At 40.1% G+C, this 17,351-nt stretch overlaps 1 protein-coding gene across 4 annotated transcripts in view; it reads right to left on the bottom strand.

Annotated features, from left to right (window-relative positions):
• Positions 1 to 1,811: 1,811 nt before the first annotated feature.
• The window catches only part of svild (supervillin d), a 45,327-nt gene continuing 29,787 nt past the window's right edge, over positions 1,812 to 17,351 (bottom strand). For all 4 annotated transcript variants that reach the window (XM_044337307.1, XM_044337309.1, XM_044337308.1 and 1 more), the window contains 21 exons: positions 12,785 to 12,932; positions 12,141 to 12,224; positions 11,752 to 11,838; positions 11,150 to 11,333; positions 10,622 to 10,794; positions 9,279 to 9,440; positions 8,824 to 8,960; positions 8,525 to 8,672; positions 7,969 to 8,114; positions 7,622 to 7,797; positions 7,199 to 7,334; positions 6,771 to 7,071; positions 6,374 to 6,528; positions 6,131 to 6,233; positions 5,809 to 6,016; positions 5,582 to 5,715; positions 5,272 to 5,427; positions 4,509 to 4,652; positions 4,178 to 4,290; positions 3,667 to 3,822; positions 1,812 to 3,275 (listed from right to left, as the gene is read on the bottom strand). In XM_044337307.1, coding sequence (XP_044193242.1) covers positions 3,189 to 3,275; positions 3,667 to 3,822; positions 4,178 to 4,290; positions 4,509 to 4,652; positions 5,272 to 5,427; positions 5,582 to 5,715; positions 5,809 to 6,016; positions 6,131 to 6,233; positions 6,374 to 6,528; positions 6,771 to 7,071; positions 7,199 to 7,334; positions 7,622 to 7,797; positions 7,969 to 8,114; positions 8,525 to 8,672; positions 8,824 to 8,960; positions 9,279 to 9,440; positions 10,622 to 10,794; positions 11,150 to 11,333; positions 11,752 to 11,838; positions 12,141 to 12,224; positions 12,785 to 12,932 — 3,138 coding nt within the window. In that variant the 3' untranslated portion in view covers positions 1,812 to 3,188. The remainder of the gene's footprint in view (positions 3,276 to 3,666; positions 3,823 to 4,177; positions 4,291 to 4,508; positions 4,653 to 5,271; positions 5,428 to 5,581; positions 5,716 to 5,808; positions 6,017 to 6,130; positions 6,234 to 6,373; positions 6,529 to 6,770; positions 7,072 to 7,198; positions 7,335 to 7,621; positions 7,798 to 7,968; positions 8,115 to 8,524; positions 8,673 to 8,823; positions 8,961 to 9,278; positions 9,441 to 10,621; positions 10,795 to 11,149; positions 11,334 to 11,751; positions 11,839 to 12,140; positions 12,225 to 12,784; positions 12,933 to 17,351) is intronic.

Consider the following 17,351-nt stretch of genomic DNA (forward strand, 5'->3'; position numbering starts at 1 on the left):
TAGGAATAAGATAATTCCAATATTATTTAGACTCACTATATTTAAATTTGACTACTTTGAGTCAAATCTTAAATCAAGGAATCATTATTCGCCCACCAGAATTGTATTCTTTGCAGTATGGACACTTTGAAACAGCATTTAGACTTTCATGTTGGGAAATTAAATATTTAAAGTGTATCTTAAAACAACAGTCAGATGTACACATGAACACTGAAAGAGGTTTTTCTCACTGTAATCATTCCTCCTGTTCATACTGGCTATTAAAAGATCCCCTTCAAATGTGCGTTCAGTGCAAGTGATGGAGGCGAAAATCCACAGTGTGTCCACACAATTATTTTGTGCAAAAATGCATTAAAAGGTTTATCTGAAGCTTATAATAGGCTTCAGCAGTCTGAGTTAGTCATATCAAGTGGATATCTGTCACATTTATAGTCTTTTTAGCATCAAATTCCCTCTTTGTGTTTCCCTGTTGAACTGCGGTGGAAGTATAGTAACAGAAAGAGGGACTTTGGCACCAAAAAGACTAATGTTGAAAGATATCTACTTGACTTGACTCATTTGGATGACTGAAGCTTCATATTAACTTCAGATAAACTTTGAAGGAGGCTTGTGGATTTTGGCCCCCATCACTTACATTGTAAGTTCATTATGAAGGGATCTTCTAATGGCCAGTATGAACAGGAAGGATGATTACAGCAAGAACCTGTTCAGTGTTCATTTGGGCACCGGACTGTTTTCAGAAATCCTGAAAATATGCAAACCCGTTTAACAGTTGACTAAACATAAAAAAAAAATAGGTTATCTGAATATTATTCAAGAATAATTTTATTCCTAGCACTGTGGACGCTTTGAGAAAGCATTTATACCTTCATGTTGGCTGACTTGGACTCTTGACCTCCATATTTCTATAAAACCCCTGGCTACAACCCTGAGCACAATAACGTAAAATAGAATGAGCCTGCTGATCATGATGTTCTTGAATGTTATCTCCCAACTGTACAGTATTTAATGAGCCAAATCTAACGACATCAATCTGTTCAGAAAGGGCAAACCGATACATCTTAATGAAATGGGCATTTGTGGCCTAAAGGGGTCCTAACATGATAGATTTTAAAGCAACAAATCAAACAAAACTGCAGAAGCAGCAACACCAGTGGACATTCCTCACAGGGGACACTTTGACTTGTCAAATGCAGGTGTTCCTAATAGCATTAATAACTGCTGTATTTAATTTAGAAGGACCAGTTCCAGCTCTGGTATTGTGTCTGCTGCTGGCAGCCATTGTTAATGAGATTAGTTCCACCTGTGTTTCTCCTGCTGCGACAATGCCTGCCAAGAAAAAAGCCTATCAAGATGTTTTAAGAATAGTGGCTTGGGAAAAGCATGTTTTTACCATTGTAGTGTAAGTTCAGTGTTTCTGTGCACTTTTTGCTGAATTTCTACTGGCTTTGGTAACATTGTGCTCGGATGTGACCAATAGACCCCAAAACAAAAAAAATGCCCCCTTTATATTAAATATCAGCACAGTGGAGAAAAAAAGTCACCAATAAATGAATGTGTAGCTATTCCAAAGAATCAGTTCTATCTGTACTGCAACTATTTCAGACACTTCAGGATGTTTTTGTAGGAAAAGCACAGGTGGTACGAATAACCTTAACAATGGCTCTGTGCGTCTCAGTAAGCAATCGTTAATTTTTATTACCTACACCTGTGCTTTTCCTACCGCAACAAGTTAAATGTCTTACTGTAGGTCCTGTTTGTGAGAGTAATGTTATGATGCTGGTGTTGTATAAAAGGAGATCAGAATCAAATATTTTAAAAAATATTTTATTTAAATGGGAATACTGAGCTGTATCTCATTCCCTACCACCAATGTTTATTTTTATGTGCCAAGAAATAAATGCTGGCCTGGTATCTGTCTGTCTGCACATATTGTATGATGCATATCTGACATATCACAAAAAGATTCATATTGCAACAAATTCATAAATTGATTGTTAAGCAAAAAAATGTTTGTGAACATCATGCAGAGATTTCACCAATTCAGACAGCACAGGCGATTATTAACAGTATATTTCAACATACCACTTTCCCCTGAAAAAAAAAAAGCACAGATTTTGCAGTATACATTTGTGGTGTCAACAGTTTTAAAAAAAGCTGTTTATACTGCACAGTTTCTCTCTTCCACACCCACACATAATACTTTTAAAGTTGCACATTTACACATTCACAAAAACATTTATGACAAGACAAAAAGATTAGATTTGGTCCCAAACAACCAGATGATCAGAGGGTTGCCATCAGTGACAGTTATTCATGAAATCCAGGAAGTATTCGGTACCAAACTTGTAACTGAAAAAACATGAGGCGTCAGTTTCAATGTCTCATCCATGTAATGATTGCAAAGTAAATGGTTCATGTTTCAATTTTGACCAATTTCTGTTCTTCAGAAGGTCACAACCGGATGACAAAAATAATCAAATCAGGATATTATTAATAAGGAAATCTTTGGGATTTTGGAGTTTACTTGCCACATGCACCACACGTTCTGTTACAATAAAAAGATGAAAACTGAATATGTTTGCTGCAGCAATTATAACAGCGGAAGACGTCTAGCACACAATCTTGGTCTGACACCATCAAACAACTGCAAATTATAGGGATTGTTCTCTGAACTTTGATTTGTTTTGCTTTTCATCTTTTCTTTGTCAACCTCAAAGTGAAGACATCTTTGCTGAACAACTGAATCTCATTACACAGAGCTGGCTTTTGCATGAAATGTAAAAATTGATGAATAACTCCCTCAGTTTTAAACCACACGCAGTTTTTATACAACACATTCTCACACAAAAATTGACAATGTTTGGAGTAAACATAAAAAAAACATTCATTTATAGTATATTACATATTTATAATGTGAGGGTAACTATTTTTTACCATATAAGGAAAACGTCTCGCCATCAAAAGATTGCACATAATAGTTGGCTAAAATAATTCAATGACACAGGGAAACTTTAAAAATGGCATTGTTATTAAAAATAGATCAACATTTGAACAGAATTGTACATTTGTTTTTAATCCTTTACAAAATGAGGACATTATTATTTTTTTTTTTCCTGGAATACAAAATTATGAAAAGCTGCTGAGAAGATAAAAAACAGGCAGATTTGCACACAAAAAGCTGTGTTTTAAAACAGGCCCTTGCTTTTCTTCCGATTCTTTTGCTTCCAGTTTGGCAGGGCTTTGAACTCCACCCGACTCATCTCGAAAAGTTTCTGCAAAACAGTAAAGCAAGAGGACAACAAATGTAACACAGAAGGTAACATGTGACAACAGTTTGTTCTCAGTGGGCCGAGTGCTGTCGTAACAAATAATGTTTTCACTCAAAGTGTTTGTGCGACTGTACCTTTTAGTATCTGTGGAATATTCTAAACCTGTGTACATGTATATCTGCGATTTCTTTCTTTTACTTTTTCTGCTTTGTTCTTAAATCTTTCCTTTCGAATGTGTAACAGTTTTATGTGGATACTGTTTTAAAACGTTCATCTTGTTTCCTTCATTTGGTTTGCTTTTTTTTGTACACACTGCGCAAAATTAATTGCAAATAAACAATTTTAACTTTGATTTCGCACTAAAATCGGTCTTTTGGTCTTCTCTTTGCCCTACCTTGAAGTCCTCGTCAGAGAGGTAATCCTCCAGCCGTAGAGGGTCCACTCCCTCTGGCAGCGGCACAGTGGTGAGCTCTTCGATGGAGTACTGCAGCTTACTGAGCTTAGACAGCGCCTCCTTCACTAAGATCACTTTGTTCTTGGAGCTCTCAGCCTGCATACACATACAATACAGGAATAGGTAAACAAATGCAAAACTGAAATACTATCATCCCTCTGTTTTTCTAAGCTAAAATTATACAATTTAACAGATTTAAATAGCTTTAAAATATGCAAATCAATAACACCCATAGGACAGAATATACAGTACTGGGGTGATGGGGGGCTGAGATTGTTATATCACTTTTACCAGGACAGATCCTGTTCAGTGAGATGATTTGGATTCTTTCTAGTGTCAACAACATGGAACGCTGCTGTCTCCTGTTTCTCAGCTGTGACAGCTCTCTCAACCCCAACACAGACTTTTCACAGAGACGCCACAGTGGGGAAAAAAGAGAAACGTCTCCCACCTTTGAAGTGACACTGGGGTCTTTCTTCCAGTATGGGAAGATGTTGGTAAAGGTGAGCGGCTCACAGCCTGCTAGGACCAGATAGGCCTGAGGGGGGCGCCGAGGGTTCTTTTCTGTTAATCAGAGAAGACATGAATTAAAAAAAATGCATTTGAGTTCATTTCCAAATTCAGAAACAAGAGCAATAAATGTATTATTTGAAGACTATTTATTAAATGAACACATGTTTTTGTGAACTATAGACACTTTTAGAGGGATAGTAAAGGAAAGTAAACAAGGATTTTAATCCTAACAGACTATTTAAATACAGTGGCTGGCTGTGAGCTCTGACCTTTGCAGTACTGCAGCACAGTCTCCATGGCACACTTCCTCTCGCTGTCCCAGCGCATCTTTGCCGAGCCGGTACACTGCGTGTCTTCAGGCTGCCAGCCCTGCCACAGGTACACCTCCATACGGTTATCCAGCATAAACAGGGCTGGTGAAGTAATAGCATTAGAATCAGCCAAGATGGCAGAGCTCTCATATACAGTAGCATAGACAAAGAATCTTTCAATGCTATTGCTTTTTGGTTTTCATCAGTGCAAGGTTCAAACATGGAACAATGTGTTGCTGAATGTTTTTGTAATTTTTGCATCTTTGTGTGTCCTAGATGAGAAACATGCCAAGAAAAACTATTTTTTGCAAAATATCTCTTATTCAAATTCAGGATGACTCTAAATAACAGAACATCCGCTATGTTTTTCCATGACGATGCATCCCTAAAATGTCCTGATTATTTTGATGAATGCTGCACAAGAGGGCAAAGCTTCAAAATATGGGATAGGGGGATTTTTACAGTACAGTCCATGACATCTGACCTAACAAAGATAAGTCATTTTTGGTGAATAAATAGTCCAATTTCTGGTAAATGAATTCAGTCCTGTATGTTGACTCCAAGTAGCTCTTTTATCTTTATTCTAGGATAACATATTAGAAATAGTTTAACATCCATCTATTCCAGAAAGAGAGGAAAATGTTTAACTTCTCAGGCAACATCAGAAAGACTAAAACATAATTTGCTGAATTGCAACTCTGCTACGTGTGTGGTTCTGTACCTGGCTGTGGTGCGGAGTACAGGTTCTCCTGGAGGAAGGGCATCGCCATGACTCCCTCTATCACCCTGGCGGGATACAGCTGCTCCTCCCCTTCAAACACGCCGGAGCTGGCACTCAGCCGGAACAGCCGGGGTGTGTAGTTGTACTTCCCTGGATCTGGAGACAACACATACATCAGAAGCAGCTATTAATGATCTTTCTCTGTCTTTCTTGCTGATTATGTGTTTGTAGTTGTTAAGTAGAGGTACGGAGGGAGAAATGCCTGAAGTTGCTGAGTGGTTTTAAGCAGCCTGCGGATGTCAGGACGTACCTTGCAGCATACAGTCGTAGGCCTTCTTGTCCTTCAGGCCCAGAGCCTCTGAGAACTCTGCAGGTTCAGCTCCTTCATCAATTTCCTCAACTTTCACATTGCTGGTGATGCTCAGACCTAACTCCGAGGGACACCTTGAAGACAAACACATAGAATATTATCAGTCCACCACACAAGACATATGACCATCTATTAGACATCCATTTATCCATCTGCACATGCCTTACCTCTGGGTTAGTTTGTCCACAGCCCTTTTGGCTACCTGTCTGGCACTGACATGTGCTTTACAGCCATGCCACAAGTAGAGACATCCTGTCTGAGCATTAAGCAGCACCAGGCTGGCACGAGAGCGCAGGCTCGCACGCTGACAGTCCACCTCCACCAACAAGGCCTCCACCTCTGCTTCACCACGTACGCAGAACAACCTCCAGCCCTCTGGGGAAGGGACACAGATGTGGTTAGAAGTGTTTATGTCAGAGTATCACCAGAATAATTCAGTGTGTCTGTTCTGACATAAAGAATTAAAGGCAGTATACTTTATTACTTTACCTTTGTTGTTGACATTGTCTTCCCGGCTGCCCTTGTGAATGATCAAACCTCCCTGGAAGAGCTGGAGGAAGCAGGGAGGCTCTTTCCCCTGACTCACCAACACCTGGATAAACGGATACAAGCAGATAAATAAAGACACACTAAAATCAAAACACTAGCTAATTATGAGTGCTACTCTGGAACAACACCTACATTATAAGCAACAATTTATTGACTGTGTTGTTGTGATGAACCGATACTGACCTGTGAGCCCCTGAAGCTGCCCAGCTCCACTGTCATTAAAGCCGAGGTTCCTTTCTCACTGATGCTGGAGTGATGGCCCTGCCAGAAAAAACAAGCAGTTCTCTCCCTTCCGGGAGCGCCGGCACTCAACTCCCCAGGTTTCTGTCGCTTCCCCACTGACAGGACAGAACAGAATCACAGTGAAGTCAGTGGATGGAAAAGCTTTCACACCATGTCAACCACAGTTAATCTATATCTTTCCTCTCTTTTTTTGGTGATAAACAAATGTTTTTCAGCAGCTTTGTAATATTTTTTTACTGCCAATGTACTACAATATTTTCATTATATTAGAACCTTCCATTTCACAGGTTCACAGGTCTATTGTTTAGGCTTCAGCCAAGCCAAATATATGACTCACCGAGTGTGGTGATGGAGTACTTCCAGCGGATGATGTAGGCGTCACCCTCGTGTAATTGGCCCAGGCTCTCTTTAGGCAGTTCCTCCTCACCGTGCTCTTTGATGTGCCAGGCGTCTACAGCTACTGTGGCCAACTCTGCCTGCCTTCTGTCCTCTGTCCGCACCAGGCCATGGCCCCGCTCGACGTCCACCCCCTCCAGAACAGACTTCACTGGCTCTGGCTCGTTGTCCAGCAGGGCTTTGGCGTCGCATGGTTGCAGTTCCAAGTCAAATGGGGAGCGTACACTGGAGTTGACTGGGCTCTGAGGAGACACAGAAAGCAACAGTATTTTCAGCTATTCAGATTTCCTGCTAATGATAAGTAATAATGCATACACTCAATGTCTTCCTGCAACTGAGTAGAATATAGAAATTTCTATCATTGTCTACCTTGATTTCCTCGGCTAGGGCTTGTTCCTCCTTTTTCCTCTCTGCCCAGTCCAGGAACTTCTCTCTGAACAGGGATGTCTCATTGTGCTCTGACAGCCGGCCAAACAAAGCCCAGCTTGGACGGCCCTCCCCTTGCCTTGACAAACACACACACGCACACACACAATCATTTAAAAAGTCTCTTTTGTGCAGCTTCTTCTGGGAGCTGTAATGGCAAGCTTAAACCACTAGGGGTTACAATAACACAACCAATACACATTTTGCAGTTAATTTATGCCACTTTAAAAATCAGATAAAACTGCATTCATCAGGTGCACCCAAAGTAATATATATTCAAAAATATATTCAAAGTGCACTACAGCTTTCTTCTACAAATGTATACAAACTGCTATAAACGTGGGGGGATCAGCATGTCATACTCACTGAGGCACATCCTTGTTTGTGCAGGAGGCATCTAAAGGGTTGACTCTGCAGTTTGTGTAGTCATAGCTGCCACTGTAGAGCTGTTTGCCCAATTTGACGGCTACTTTTCTGTCGCCCAAGGGCACATCTTTCCCATGCCATACGTACACTTCACTGCCAAAGTCAAACACTAAAACCTGGTGTGAGGTGGGGTTTTAGCAGAAAGAGAAAAACATACGTATGGAACAGTCTGTCTGAACACAACAATATGTATTACTTTCTATGCAACTAATGTAACTTTTACAAACCAGAAAAGGTTCAAATTTACAGATCTGTATAGGAGGTCATTAATCCAATAGCTCTGTTACCTCTTTAGAGTTCAGCAAGGAGACACTCGGAATGGATGCCCAGGCGTCTTCATGTGGCACCAGTTTTTCTCCCTCGAGTCTGTAGATTCCATTAGAGTCTACCACTCCACTCTCATACAGCTCATCCTCCTCTGGCTCCCCTGCCCCTATAACACACACACACACACACACACACACACACACACACACACACACACACACACACACACACACACACACACACACACACACACACACACACACACACACACACACACACACACACACACACACACACACACACACACACACACACACACACACACACACAGAGCAGAAAGAGCAGGCTGAGCATATGTGCAAGGTGGCAGAAGGGGGGTTTGTGGTTAGACAGATAATCCTTCAAATGGTAAACGAGGCTTCAAGCCTACCAAGTCAAGTCAGAAAGCATCCATGAAGCTGACATGTTCTTGGTGAAAACAAGGAACACCTTCTCACTGATTAGAGTCATTAGAAGTTGAGAACAACTTGTGTATGGGTGATCCTTTCTCATTACATAATAAATGTGTGTATGTACCTCTATACTGGGTCTTTCCTCCCAGAAGACTCCAGAACTCTTTGGCCCATCTGCTCTCAGTGTTGATGCCCTCCTCCAGCACCGTCACTTGAGGGGCCTTACAGCCAAGGTCCCTCTTGGCCTGAACGAACGATGCCATCTCTGATGCCTGGACACACAAAGCACATGTCACGTTCATATACAGGTGGAAAGTTTATCATAATGTATGAGCACTTGTCAAAATGGTCATATCTAACATTGGTTCTGAAGCCTTTCTTTCCAAATATGAAACCTTTTATTCTGGGTGTGAGGTTCACTACCTTAGCTTTCTCGATGACGTTGGCAAACTCGCCACTCCACATGAAGCAGTGCTTTGGCGTTATGAGAAGGAAGCAGTCGCCGCTGTTTAGGGATTGGGCTGTGGGCTCCATCAAGCGCACCTGGATGTGCCTCCGACCTACAGACAACACAAATATAGATACACACACACACACACACACACACACACACACACACACACACACACACCTCTGGGGTTAGACACAATTTCTGAGGGTGAAGAAACAACCCTTCCAAAGAAAGCGCAGCATGTGCTTATTTGCAACCAGATTTCAGCAGTCAGTGATATGAATCTGTAATTTACAGTTTTAGTTTTAGTTTACCATTTGCTCTTCATTATAAACAGTAAACGGTGAGAGATTACTACATTGTTACTACACATGCATTCAACAAATATTTGTAGAAAAAACACAGTACATCTTCTGGCGTTTCTGACCTTTGATGCGAATAAGCATGAGTTTGTGGAAAGGCACTGCACTGTTGTTGGTCACAACATCGGTGGACTTCACACTGCGCAGGTTGACTTTGCGGAAGTTCTCCTTGCTGGCGAGGCCTGCCAAGGCCACATCGGCCAGGTTGTGTTTGGAGTGTTTTGCCACTGGGTGGTAGGACGAAAGGATGGTCAGTGACACAGTTATCAATTTATACAGGGTAAATGTTGAACTGACTGATTATTACTGTTTCTTGACCAGATATGCCATCAACAAGTTAAGTCCACAAACAAAGCTTTTGTGTAGATGATAATAGACAGGAAGTGTTTTTTGATGTCTTCTTTCATGTGATCTCTTCTGTTCTCGCTTCCTCTGAGGTCAGACTAGTCTGTGACGAGTATATATACAGAGGAACTGAATATAGAAAATACAAAAGCAGCAACAAAAAACTGATATGTATGAATATCTGGTCGCTAAAACGCATGAGTTTTTTCAGAACAGCTTCAATCCACAGAGGGCTTCAACTTAAACTTTAGCTTTCATGCGGTGCGTTTATGGCACATGCACTCAAATAATCGATTTACGGTTGGCTGTAGTCATCTGATTTCTTAAATGTCATGCAAATGCAAAACCCGTTTTCCATAATCAGGGAAGGGGAAATGTGATTTCCGTGCTGGTCTTGGCTGGTCTAAGACTTCAGACATACATAATGTGTCAATGTATTTAAAATAATCGGAATCAAAATCTGACTCAAACTGAAACTGACACAGTAGCCACTTTAAGTCATAACAGTCAGGAAGCAGCATCTGGTATCACTAAAATACACTAAAATAAGTGGTTTCCTAAACAAGGTTGGGGTAAGGGAGAAAATTGATTACTGTAAATCTGCACGCACATGCAGCATCCATTCAATTACTACAGTGTATGTAAACATGTATAAACATGTCCAACTCTGAATCTGATGGAATATTAAAGTTGTTTTACATTTTGTATTATTTTGGGCATCTCTTACAAAGAAAAGCCAATAATATCATGATATTTCATATTGGAACAGTACTATATTTACTGAGTGTAATCTTATGCTTTTGTTTTTTTTTTCCTTGATGTTTTTATGAGGGTTTCAGACACCAGTAGAGAAAACTACAATGTTCAGAAACCGCTGAGAGCGACTGGAACCCAGTAGGTTTATCAGACACAACACAATACATCTTGGTAGAGCTATACAGAAGATTTTGATTGTGGAACTTTTAGTGGTTCTTTAAAGCTGTTAAGCCATCTAAGACTCTTAAGTGTAGCTAGAGTAAGAATCTTAGCAGTGCTACAGAAGGTAAATTTTGAGTAATCCTACTCCTCTCCACTTGGATCCTCTTGGTCTCTACTGTGGCTACGTTAAGCCTCTGTTCAGTGTAGACCTGGCGGATATCGTTGCGGGCAGCCAGAGCCCGCAGAGGGTTCCTGGAGCCCTGATTCCTCCTGGCTGGTCGCACTGCACGCTTGTGCTCTGCTACAGATGAGGTGAGCCTGAACAAAAATACATATAAAACAGTGGTATTTATTCACTCAAGCAACAAGGGAACTGGGAAGTGGAGAAATTTTAGGAATTATGAAACATTAATGTCATATGATATAATGTGTGTTTATATGATATAATGTAAAATAATGTATAATGGTTATGTTATTTCTGCCATAATAATGTGTTCTTCAAGTCATTCCCATATTGAAAATATCTGACAAATACTTTTAAGGACATTATTGATGGCAAAGGATCCACAAACTGTACATTTCTATTATTGTTACTGTAATTAGATACAGAAAAAAATTCTTAAAAATAGTGATAAAAATGCCATTTATTCATGTAGGATTATTATGAACTAACTTTGGTGTATTGGCCTGGATCTGGCTGAGGTCCTCCTCAGTCACAACCACGCTGGAGTCCAGCGGTGTCATGGGTGAGGCAGATTTGTAGAAGCTGCCAAATGTCTCATCATCATCCAGGGTCATTACTTCTTTCTCTGTCTCTGCAGTCACCTCGATGGTGGATGTTTTGCTTGTGCTCACACCTGACCGATCCACCAAGACAGGAAACAGGAAAGATTAAATCAACTTTTCTCTTGCAGTTGATGCTTTTTTTCCCCCTGAACTGTGATTTTGGTAAACAGGACGAGGACATGGTCATAGCAAGTTAATTCAGACTTATTGATTCAGATACTATATATACACAAAGTGTTGAATATTCTATTTTAAAATCCTCATGTCTGTGTAGGTTAATCTATAAAATACTCCTCTGTGATGTTCTTATTCACTTCTGTACAATGTACACAATGGCTGGGTGGCAGTGAAATAGACATGAGAATGAAATTAAATGAATGTGGAATAACAAATCAGAATACATACATGCACATAAAGTAGGCTTTTAATAACTATGATTAATTACATACGATCTTATGTGGAAAACAACGACAAATAGGAGGATTGTACCTTTATTGTGAAGCTTGTCTAGGAAGGATTCAAGCTTGTCAAGCCGTTTGTCTCCTTCCACCTTGACATCAGTTCTACTGGAGATTTCTGTCCAAAAGAAACAAAGAGAAGTCTAGCTATGAGTGGTTACATGTTTGTAATTTTTGGTATCAATATTGGTTTAAAGTGTTTTCAAAGATTCAAATTAAATCTGATTGTCATTTTAAATTAGTCAGACATGTGGACACAAGAATGTAGGTCAAATATTAATATACTTTAAATACTCACTCATTATCTTAACTACACTCTACTAGGTTTATTGCAAGCAACCGAGGTATATGGTTAATCCATTTATTAATTAACTGAATGACTCACACACTGACTATAGGTTGAAGGGGAATGTCTACTACCTTCATGCGGCTTCACAGGTGTGGCATTTGACTTCTTGAGAGAGATAAGAGGTGACTCTTCCTTTCCTGTGTCTGTCACAAGACCTGGTGGAACACAACAGGAGAATTATTTTGAGGTCCCAGCTTCAGAGTTCACACAGTATTCAACAAACTATCCCATGTGTTTTGTGCAAACCACTAAAGGCTGATTGCCTGTGTATGGAAGATCAAATTTGAAGCAATGAAGCAGGGTTTCCACCAGTGCATTGCAAGTCGGCAGCCTGCAGGGCCTAAGTTGACTCTGCACCAGGCCTACGTATCAGGGAATTTTTTTTTTTTTTTTATGTATTTGTAAGATGTTCTTTTAAAGTAAAATTTGTTATACAAGTAGCGTAGCTCCTTTAAGGAATAGCTCAGTGTTTTGTGTGTGCAGTCGAGAGAGAGAGAGAAAGAGAGAGAGAGAAAAAATGAAGTCAGCAGTGAAGGGGGTTAGCCCCCCTCACTTCAGCTGGATGGTCCCTCCCTCCCCCTCCAAAAAGACACTTAGCCGCTGGCCCAAACAACTTTTGTGGTGGATACCCTGGTAAAGACCTGACTCATCACAGTGGAATGACGAGCTTGCTTGTGCTGGTGTCAAGCCACAGTGACTGAATGCTGTAGTTTACCCCTCTTGGCCATGCGTCCAGCGACCGTGAACTGGATGGAGTCGTTGGCAGCTCCTTTGCCTTTGTTCTTCCACTGCTCCTCCTTCTCCTTGAGGATCTTCATCCTATCTGCCAGCGACATCTTGGGCTCAACATCCACACTGGATTTCTGTTGGAATATTTCAAATACAATCCAACTTTAGATTTAGCATTAGTGCTATTTTTAGCCATGCTAACAGCATGGTTCTAGGTGTGGCAATTTTGGTCTGAAATTTGAAATGAAATGAAATTTTGTGCAGACATTCATGGCCCCCAGAGGAAGAAGCTTACTGACTTTAATGATCCCCTGACTTTTTAACTATTAGATGAATTGCCATAAAATTGGGAGCAGATGGTTGTGTCCAGGGGATGAATCAAATGACTTTGTTGATCCCCTCACATTTCTGAAAGTGCCATCAACAGAACAAGGTTTTTGGTAAAATATCTCAACATCAACTATATAAATTGCCATGAAATTTGGTATACATGTTCATGTCTCAGTGTGAACTGTAATGTCTTTGGTGACCCCTGACTTTTCATCTATCCATCACCATATCCATCCAACCATCACCAGGTAACATTTTCAACCATCACCAGGTAACATTTTCAATATGTTCAGTACTTTGGTTTATGAATTAATGTATGCAAAAGCAAACCCATGTCTACCAGCTACAGCTGTAGTTTGTGTTTAATGCTAATCAGCAAATGTTAGCATGCTAACACACTAAACTAAGATGGTGAACATGGTATTCCTGCTTAGCATCACCATGTTAGAATTGCCATTGTGAGCATGTTAGCTCAAAGCACTACTGTGCCTAAGTACAGTCCTACAGACCTGCTAGCATGGCTGCAGTCTTGTTAAGGAATGTAGATCTCTCACTCTCCTGTCCATAATGCTTCACACAAGGACATACAGTTATGGAGACAAAATAAGGAAACATTGAGTGAGCAGAAAAGGCTGCATGAGGATAAGAGAGGCTAGTGGTGATGGTAAAGGAAGATAGTGGTGCAACCACATGCACAGAAAGTAATCTAACAGATAATTGTGAAAGATCCCATGACTAATTATTTCTGGAAGATGGAAATCTATCCTTGGCAAAGTCTGAGCGTGGGTGTACTGCTTCTCCCAAAAACAACTACTTTAAAAGCAGTTTTTATTGTTATTAAAAAAGCGTTCTTAAAACAAAAAGTATGAACAATGTTGAGTCTTGAGAGGAAAACACTAAAATCCCTGTTTATATAACGAGGCTATCCATCAACGATTATTCAGTAGAGCTTTCTTTATGTGATTTACTCCTGCTGCCATTTTTTCACCTGAACTCCACCATTAAAAATGAATTACCAGGGTTTACTGGGCCCCCTGGTCCCACTGGACCCCAGGAGCGGTGTTTCAGTAATTAATGATATTCCTCTCCTAAATATCTGAAGCGTTTTATCGCCCTGACTGAGTTTTTACTGGCTGCGACCCCTTATTCCTTTGCTAATAAGGAGCAATTCATTGCGTGTAATGTACCCTGAGGGGTGACTTTCTCAACACACAGCATAGTCTTGCAAAAGCAGACTTATCTCAGCACTACGACTGCATTTTCCCAGCACAGGGGAAACACAGAAAATACATTTCAAGCAGAAAAACAAATAAAACTCAAGTTATTGAACAAAATAAGGCAGATATATCATGGTGCTTGTATGTATTTATGAGTATATATGCTGTAAATTCTTGGGGTGCACTTGTGTCTGAACTGCATGGGCTGTGTAACATACAGTATTTATTCATATGAGAGCAAGGAGAGGGCAGTACTACAGGAAATGAAAGTAAATGACTGACAGTTGATTGGGATTCCTAAAACCAAATAGCTTGTTACAGTTATGGAGGAATTTTCTTTGTGGATGAATGATGGTCTGTGTGATCCGCTGACTGTCATACCGATACTCATGGCATCATCTTTACTGTCAACTCTGAAGAGCTGACTTAATCAGTCACAGATGTCAGCAACTTTTAAGAGTAAAAGGGTTTCAGCTAAAGTGGTGAACTTCAGTCAGGCTGATGTCAGTGCAGCGTTAGAAAAGGAAGTTTCCCTGCAGAATCAGCAGTCTATTCTCCAATTATGACATTAAATACACGAGTTAATACAATAACAGGAACAAACATATAATAACTACTCAAGTGTTTTGTGAAATGCAAACGTCAAAACTTTTCTGTTTTAACGTTGTTAAAATGTTTATTTGACATGTGCAATAATATTCTATGAGATGTCATATCAATAGTCCCTGTTTTTTATGCTAAACCTGTGCATTGTGTGCAAACTTTGGACAAACTGTTCAGCGGCTAATAGGTTAATTTGAATCTTTAATTGATTCCATGCTTACCACTATCATTCTCTTTATTTTATGGCAAACATTAGAGGTACCCTGTGGGTTTTTTTTTTTTTTTACATTTAACTGTGTGTATATGTTGAGGTCTAACAAATGGACACATCTTTCTTTAGAAAACACTTGCAAAGCAGATTTTTAGAAAAATTCTGAAACCTGCATTGTTTACATCCATATTTACTAGCTAGCAGACTTCTTCTTTGCTGCCTTTTGCCAGCACAATGCTTGTTTTCTTGGCACATTACCGCTATCTGTAGATCTGTGAAACAAGGTGAACACATTGGAATACAAGTGCATGAGACAAGCAAAACAGAGGGTTGCTCGTAACAATGCTCCATAGCGCTACTAGTGGTCAAAACTTTAAGTACCAACTGTAACATACAGTATGTTTGGTATTCTTACTGAACAATTTATCAGTTAGACATATTATTATTAATTAATTCTTTTGATCAACTCAAAAACACTACCACATTATCAACAGCTCACAGAATATAAAAAATGAATGAAACAGAAATTACAGTACATAGATCTGAGCCAACAGTCGCTTGGAGAAGCAGAAACAAAATAAGCTGGTGGTTGGAGACTTCCTGTAACTGGTAGGTCAAAAGTTTAATCTTTCAGTCCTTGTCTCCAACAATATATTTACTGTTATCAACTATCACTGAGCAAGACACTCAATCCCTGCTTACTAATCAGTTTTGATAACTTGGTGGGAAATTTGGCCATATAGCCAGCTAAATTTTAATAACAGGCCTGGGGAATCTATTTGTTATTTGTCTCGAATGAATGTGAAACATGCTGCTATACACAACCAGCCATGTACTGAATGAATGGAAAAACACTGGTTTCCCACAGACAATCTTCTACTCAACACACCAAAATCACTTACACACGCTCCCTTTCTCTGTCTCACTACACACACATCGGCAAATATATAAGTGGTAACAGACTTTTTTTAGAGTCTAATGTCAAACATATTGTATGGTGTGGTCAAATATTAGCCTGACATGAGACAAAAGTTCAAAGAAATACATTTAATCATAGAGACATACACACAGGGACAACGCACTAGGTCCGGACATCAAAGTGAACCCTTGCTGATTTCTTAAAATGAAAGTATAAAACATCTTCTGACCTATAGAGGGGTTTCTGCACATACTGTAAATGTTTTGAAGGTATTATGACTAGTATGAGTTTCAGAAATCTCAGCACACTAATAAAATATACCTTTGTACTATAAATCCTGTTTATTGTACCTTTAAATTACTGATACTCAAATCATCTTTCCTAATTGCTAATACAGTATGACCTCTAAGTACAATCATAATACTTGTGCAGTCATGCAAACTATAATATCATACTATAATATATAACTATAACATGTCATATCGCATGGTCCTGAATCATTGTCACACACTTACAGTCTGACACACCTCCTCCAGCGAGCAAGCCCATCTCTGGAGTCAATCAGGGAGGGGAAATACCTTGGCCTGACAGGACCCCAGAGAGAGAGTAGGAGAGGAAAAGGGCCTGGGCCTCAAACCCCCACAGGAAACCATTTTTCTCAGCCATGCCTTACTGTACGGTGAAAAGCAGCACCCTCGGCCAAACCACTGACACAGATATCTACCAACTGAGGGTCAGTAAACCACATTCATGTAGCAATAGCAAGTGTGTTGACAGCTCTGATTCCTCAGTGGTAATCCTGAGAGAGTGTGAGAGACTGTCCAGTGCACAGCCGCAGAAATAAGGGCAAAAAAAAATAATTAAGAAATTAAGTCCATGCAAAGAGGCGCATACATACAGTACATATGTATGTACACAAACACACTCACCTGAAGAGACTGGAAAAGGTTGACAGGCAGGTGTCAAAGTCAAAGAAAGGGGGTAGAGTCTGGAGTTGAGAACAGAGGTAACTGGAAATACGGGAAAAAAGGAGGAGGAGAAGTAGGAAGAGGAGCAGAGGAAAGTAAATAAACAGCGGAGAACAGAGGAGAGAGAGAGTATAGCAGGGCAACATTAGAATGCAACAGCTGGAGCGAGCAGGTTTTAGCGTGGCCAAAGAAGAAACCAGGGTCATTTAAAGCATGGCACAAAGTTTGGCAGGATAAGGAAAGGAAAAGGGAAGTAGACTGTTTATAACCGCGCATGAGGAGAGAGGAAACACCATCAACAGAAT

This window comes from Thunnus albacares, chromosome 20 (assembly GCF_914725855.1).
Source record: "Thunnus albacares chromosome 20, fThuAlb1.1, whole genome shotgun sequence".
NCBI lineage: Eukaryota > Metazoa > Chordata > Actinopteri > Scombriformes > Scombridae > Thunnus > Thunnus albacares.